This window comes from Solanum dulcamara, chromosome 1 (genome assembly GCF_947179165.1).
Source record: "Solanum dulcamara chromosome 1, daSolDulc1.2, whole genome shotgun sequence".
Lineage (NCBI taxonomy): Eukaryota > Viridiplantae > Streptophyta > Magnoliopsida > Solanales > Solanaceae > Solanum > Solanum dulcamara.
In genome coordinates, this window is record NC_077237.1 from 13,387,446 (window position 1) to 13,394,927 (window position 7,482).

The 7,482-nt window shown below is 37.7% G+C and overlaps 1 protein-coding gene across 1 annotated transcript; it reads right to left on the bottom strand.

Annotated features, from left to right (window-relative positions):
• Window positions 1-243: 243 nt before the first annotated feature.
• On the bottom strand, window positions 244-5,744 carry LOC129902314 (uncharacterized). The gene is made up of 3 exons (XM_055977506.1): window positions 5,381-5,744; window positions 1,135-1,383; window positions 244-620 (listed from the first exon to the last, which is right to left on the bottom strand). The coding sequence occupies exons 1-3, from the start codon at window positions 5,594-5,596 to the stop codon at window positions 384-386; spliced, it is 702 nt and encodes a 233-aa protein (XP_055833481.1). The 5' UTR covers window positions 5,597-5,744; the 3' UTR covers window positions 244-383.
• Between the last annotated feature and the right edge of the window lie 1,738 nt (window positions 5,745-7,482).

A 7,482-nucleotide genomic window follows, 5' to 3' on the forward strand; every position in this document is an offset into this window, starting at 1 on the left:
TCTTCCAATACACACCTTGAATTCCTCTTACGCCATAGTTTCAATAGAGCAATCACGCATGGTACGTCTGTTACAAGCAATATACAGATACTTGAGACGTATGTTGCTATAGCAATTAATCTCTCTCTCATCTTACGCCAACGGCCAACCTTTCATCAAACACAATATTCTTTAATTGAATGATCCATGAATCATACCTCCTCAACAAATACGAAAAGCTGAAAATATTCTAATGGCACAAAATTCCAACACGAATGAACATTTTTTCTGTTCTTCATTCATTCTCTTATTCAAACAGGCAGTAAGAAACTGTTTAAACCAGTACAAAATTTGACAGCACAGAGAAAAGGTTGAAAAGGTTTCCTATCAATATAAGAATCGGACTACAACCGTCTGAGAATGCGCCTATACTTTGTGGGGCTGTCATACCAAGTAGTGGTATTAAGAATCTCACTTTCCAACCAATATGGATCTACTTCTTTCTCACTCAGGCTTTTGAAGTAGCTTTCCCACCGTGCGATTGTGCGCCCAAGACGAATACTCTTTTGCCTTAGAAAGATAAACTTAAGAATATCCTTTGTGAACACTGTGATCTCCTCGCTTTCAATTATGTAGATATACTGAAATGACGGAAATACAACGATTTTTCAATTTGTTTAGCAGCAGTCAAGAGTAAGCAACTACACCAACTTGTTTCATGTGCTATAACTACAACAAGCAGACACTTGTGATTGGTTTGAAAACCTTTCAAGCATTTTCTTTATTTGAAGTCTACCACTCCCATCAGAAGAGAGCTCAGGCAAAAGATCTATCAAAGGCTAAACATAGAATACATGATTATCATAATTTGCTTCTCTTCATTTAGTCGGTCACTCCATAACTCTAATTGGTCCATGACTTACCAGAAATGGTCTAGACAAAAGGTATTCAATTTAAGTTAGAAATAAATTTTGGATAAGCTGGCAGCATAATAAATCACCAGTTAAGTAAACCTGCAACCTGAATTTCAGCCAGCTGCAAGGATTGCCTTTTAGGGTAACCACACCTTAAGGGATATAAACAGTGAGCTCCAGAAGTACACAAATATCTGCGGACAAAATTTAGAGGGGGAGGGAGTGAGAAAAGAGAAAGTACCAAAAATATGAAGCCCATAGTTGCCAAGACTACTTGTCCTAGCTCATCCAAGATCCCTGGAATGCCTTCATCCTCTGCTCCACCAGAAGCGTCACTGCCACCTCCACCGCCACCACCTGGACGATCTCCACCACCATCTCCTCCGTCATAGTATTCTTGTTTTTCAATCTGTTGCTTCAATAAATCCTCAACTGACTTTTCCTTCTTCAGATTTCCCATGGCTTGCTCAAGCGCTTTCCATGGAGAAGCCTAGTCAGATTGTAGTGCCAAGTGGGTTGTTATCTTCTCATGTAATATACATTCCATAAGCTTATTTTTCTCAACTCATGATTTTCAACAGAATGTTGGAGCTACTATATACTCAATTCCAATGATGTTTTATGAAAAAGAAACCCAGATTACAATGCACATGCAGAATGTTCATGGAGAAAAGTCATCTGTTTTTAGCTTTAAAATACAGCACATTATATCTATTTTGCATGGATACGTTCAACAGGTAGTCTCACGATAGGGCACTCATGCCCCGATATTGTCATTGTATACTCCCGCGGGTCGGAATGAGTTAAGCTGTAACAAATACAACACAACATGGTAACAAGAAACAGATTTCTTTTGAATAAAAGGAGAGGATAAATGTGAGACAATCAAATGGAAAGCAGATTAAATATGTTCACCGAGCAAACTCAAACACCCAAAATTAATCAAAATAAGAGGAAAAAATAGACTTAGAAGATAACTTTATCAAAAATGTCAAGGTTTTCTTAAAGCAATTAAAATTAAACAGGCACATCACATGCGCAACATATTGGATAGATAACCTAAACAATGTTAGGGTGACAACTAGCATTGTGTACATGAAAGGTCATATAATCAGTAAATTGTTGGCCACTCCTCAACCTAACTGATTTTGTGAAAGTAAAGACAATTGTCAAGCTGATATCAAGTAATTGTGGCTTATTAAAGAGTGCTATTACGTCATATAGTCAATCCAACTAGTTTGGTATTGAGGCATTGCCTTCATTGCTGTTGTATTAAGACACATTGTAAGATATCAGATACCACACTATGGCATTACTGAGGAATAGGGAGAAAAAGGGTTAGGCGATTAGAAGGGTTGAAAGAGACATTCTCTTCTTTCACCATTCTCCTAGTTTATTTGCAACTGTCTTAATTTGTTTATAGATTTCATGTCAGGGAAAACACAAGCAATAACGATAAGAAATTAAGTATAGATGAGAAAGAAAACAACTATAACCAAATATTAGAGGATTATGTTTAACCAATGATGGGCTAAAACACTTGTAACAAACAAATGGCGCTTTAGCTATATGTAGAGTCACAACTGGCCAGTCGATGTTTCTTGATACAGACAAGGAAGCAACCAACAGGCCTGGCAATGGAACATGTTATATAGTGGAATATAAAGGTTGTCTATGCCTTCCTGAAGAGTTTACACTATCCTCCTTATTTCACAGCCAAAACTCAAGATCACCAAGAGCATAACTGAGGCCTATACTAAGATGCATGTAACAATGGCCTAGCACTTGTCTAATTAACTAGATAATTTTAGACCCACAAGTTTTAGAGTTCCCCCTACTTCCCTTCTTTTTTGTCCCCTCCTCGAGTCTCGACAGATATGGGGGAAAACAAAATATATTTCAATGCTGGTTTCAAATCATATGACATTACCAGATGGAGTTCAGATGGATCTGTTTGGTACGAATGGGTGGAGAGGAGCCGAAGAATGATGAGAAGATCAACTGTTAGCAAAAAGGTAATGGACTGGGTATGTTTCTTGCTAAGAGAAGCATCAACTGATCAAAAGAAGAGCATCAGGAGGTGGAAGTTTGCTGACAGAAAAGAAGAGTACTTTTGTACAAGGAAGCATAATGAATATGGGAGATATATAAGCATTATCTTCTTAAATGCCGGGGGAAGATCAGTAATAATTATCCCAGAACCAGTCTTGAATGCTGGATGGTACGACATAGCTCTTAAGATAGAGAATTTCATTAAATGCTCCAAAAGACAGGTACCAGCCAATATCTCAAGACTAGAACAATCCAACTATACATTTTCAAAGGCTATAAGCGATAGTAAATGGATTTCAAAGAGACATCAACAAACAGAGGTGGCAAGCACAGCAGATAGGCAAAAGGATGGACTTTTGAAGAAGTGCCTCGTTGGGTATCTGGCAAAGGCAATCTCTATCATCTTGGGTGGTATCTAGAGGTGCATGTGGTTGTGGGCCATCTTCTTTTATTTTTTTGGTGATAAGTAAATTAGATTGGCTTGGAGATTCTCAAACCAATACAAAAATCACACTGCATATAACTGTTTCTCAAAGAAAGAAATCAAAACCACCTGCATATTGTGGGAAAACTTTTCTGGTTGGATTAGTTTGTGGGTGGCTTGGATTATCTTACGTAAACAACAACACAACAACAACATACCCAGCGAAATCCCACAAGTGGGGTCTGGAAAGGGTAAAATGTACGCAAACCTTAACACTACATCATGGAGATAGAGAGGTTGTTTCCGAAAGACCCTCGGCTCAAAAGTCACAGTTCCAAGTAAGAGAGAAAAACAATATATATAGCATAATGACAAAAAAACGATGCAAAATTTACAAGACAAGAACAATAATGATAGCAAAGTAATGTGATAATCAAAGACAATAACAATACAACTATAAAGGCATGCCTAGACCTACGACCCCCCTAAACGGGCACACGGCAAGACATCATTCTATCCCAACTAGCCTTCTACCCTAATCCGCAACCTCCACTCATTTCTATCTAAGGTCATGTCCTCGGTGATATGGAGTAGCGTCATATCTTGTCTAATCACCTCTCTCCAATACTTTTTCAGTCTACCCCTACCCCTCCGCATAACTCCCAACTCTAACCGCTCTCACCTCCTAACTGGGGCGTCGACACCTCTCCTCTGCACATGCCCAAACTATCTCAGTCTCGCTTCTCTCATCTTGTCTGCCACAGATGTCACTCCCACCTTCTCCCGAATAATCTCATTCATTATCTTATCACTCTTAGTGTGTCCACACATCCATCTCAGCATCCTTATCTCTTCAACATGCATCTTTTGAACATGAGAGTTCTTTACTGGTCAGCACTCCACTCCATATAACAACGCTGGTCTAACCACCATTCTGTAGAACTTACCTATAAGTTTAGATGATACTTTCTTATCACACACGACTCTAGAGGCAAGCCTCCATTTCATCCACGTTGCCCAATACGGTGCGTGACATCATCATCGATGTCCCAACTACTCTGGATGATGGATCCAAGATATTTAAAGCTTTCTATCTTGGGGATAGGTTGAGCAGCAAGCCTCACTTTTGTGCCCTTTGCACTCCAAGTATTCTGTTTTGGTCCGGCTCAATCTTACGTAAACTAGAATATTATTAATTAACTAGACGAGTTCCTCTTGTCCTTATCAGTTCTCAGTTGGTTCGACGCTTGGAGAGGGTCCGTGAAAGAAATGTTCCCAGTCTTTCACACAGTCAGCATGTGGCAACCACCCTTCCCAATCGCCAAGGGAGCAATTTTTGCTTCATTTTGTTTTATACCTATGTGTTCAAAAATAATTGGAAACTTTTTGGGGGGGATTTTACAAATAAAACAAACTTCAGTTTGATCATGTGAGCAAGCTCACATTGCCGACCCCAAGTCCCAATAAAAGAGGAAGTTTATGATAGTTTGACAGTTAAAGTAAAACTAGGTAATCTATGACGAACTCAAACAATCAACTGAAGAAACAAACTCATATAGGTGATACCAACCACTAGGTACTTTTGAAAAGGATACCAACTACTTGGTATTAAAGCTCTCATGTCCATAAGCTTATATTTGGTCAGATATTTGTTAGGAGTTTTTTTTTTAAAACTGGTAAATTGTATTCACCAGCATTCAGGGCTATGCTGGCCACCTCCAAAAATTTACACAAAAGGATACTTACAAGGATCCTATAAAATCCACTAGTTGGATTTCTTCTTCTATATTATGTTCTTTACACCAAAAGCCTAAACAAGAAATAGCTTTCCACTTAATATTTTGTACTGAGCATTTTTTCCCTTGGAAGATCCTCTGATTTCTCTCCTTCCATATAAGAGAAACCATCAATAAGTGAGTGGTCTATTTGTTCACCACTCCGACTAAAGATATTAAAATTGTTTGACACACATACCGAATGAAAACTGAATGATGTTGCAAAAGAATTTTACCTCATTGTCATTGCTTGCCTTCCCCTTTCCACCACCAAATAAGCATACAGTTGTGCACAGATTCTGCTGTCTGGATACACCTACTTTTGCATTTTTCGAGAGTTTTGTACCCAGATAAGTTGAAGATAATGTGGTCAGTTTTGAAGTCCTTTGAGGAGCAGTGAGTGATGAAAAGGAAGCATTGAAATTGCAGGCGTTTATGGGAGCGCAGCTCATCTCCTCACCGGAAGTAGTTTCAGCAAGCGATCGGAAAAAAGAGGGGCGACTCGCTCAGCCCTAAAGGGGAGAAACTGATCGGAAAAAAGAGGGATTTAGCGGTAAGATAGAATGCCAGTGGGGTGTCTTAGGACCGAAAATAACAATTCAAAATTATTCAGTGTAATTATTATACATATAAATATAAATAATAAAGTATTTAATATGATATATTAATTCACAATTTTTTTAATAATTTGTTGACAATTTCTTTTATCAGTTATATTATGCATGTACTTTTAAAATTTTATTATTTTCTAAAAATACATTAAATAAGCACCTTTTTCTATAATTAATTTGATGAGAACAAGTAGTACTTTTTTTAAAAAAAAAATCTTAATTCAATATTTCATTGTAGGTCTTTATGTGCATAAATTGGTTCAATCCGAATTCTCGAATCAATTCAAATAATACAATTTAAACTATATAATTCGAATTTAGTTTATAAATTCAATTATTAAAAATATTATAATTTTTTTATTTGAATATGGTTGGATATATTTACAAAGTCGAATCGATTCAAAAATTAAATTGTGTATACACCACTAAATAATAAATATTAGTAATGTGTTGTTGGCCGTTGGTTGTTGAATTGGTGTGCTTGCACGTATTGTCAAGTTCTTGTTTTGTCATTTATATTTTATTACGCTTGCAAGTTTATGATTTTTTGGGTTAATGTCATAGTCATTTAAGGCTACAATTTTAAGATTTCGTTATTTGTTATTACGTTTGCTCTAAAAATGAAATAAAAATAATTGCTTGTTTAAATGATGAAACCAAAAAAATTAAATAATGTTACCAAACAAAATAACAAAAACAAAAAACAAATCGAGATGGACCTAAAATGGATCGAACTAGATGAGAGTTTTAGCAATTTGAAACTTTAAGCTGAATATGGTCCAACAACAACAACAACCCAGTAAAATCTCACAATGTGGGGTTTGGGGAGGGTAAAGTGTACGCAGACCTTACTCCTATCAAGGTAGGACGACTGTTTTCGAAAGACCCTCGGCTCAGTAAAAGCATAAAAAGAGGTTAGATAAGGCTAAGAAGTTTAAAGCGATATGGAAAAGCAAACAACGATAGCGACACAGATAAAATAGAGTAATCAAAATACAGAAAGTACAAGAAGTAATAGATAATAACATAAATCATAACACAAGAAATAATAGTGCGTTAATGCACCTACTAATAAGGGAGAATAACGAGACTATGTACTAGTCTTCCACCCTAATATGGATCCTCCACACCCTCCTATCTAAGGTCATGTCCTCGGTAAGCTGTAGTTGTGCCATATTATGTCTAATCACCTCTCCCCAATATTTCTTCGGCATACTCCTACCTTTTCTGAAACCATCCATGGCCAACCTCTTACACCTCCGCACTAGGGCATCTGTATCTCTCCTCTTCACATGTATAAACCATCTCAGTCGCATTTTCCGCATCTTGTCATCCATCGAGGCCACTCCTATCTTGTCCCGAATAGCCTCGTTTCTAATCTTGTTGCTCCTGATATGCCCACACATCCATCTCAATATTCTCATCTCAGCAACTTTCATCTTTTGAACGTGAGAGACCTTAACTGGCCAACACTCCACCCCATATAGCATAGCCGGTCTAACCACCACTTTGTAGAACTTGCCCTTAAGTTGTGGTGGCACCTTCTTATCACATAGCACACCAAAAGCGAGCCTCCATTTCATCTGCCCTGCCCCAATATGATGTGTGACATTATCGTCGATCTCTCCGCTGCCTTGTATGATAGACCCAAGGTACTTGAAACTACTTTTCTTTTGGATGGCCCGGCCACAAGCCTAACTTCTGCGCCAACCTCCTGAGGTGTCTCA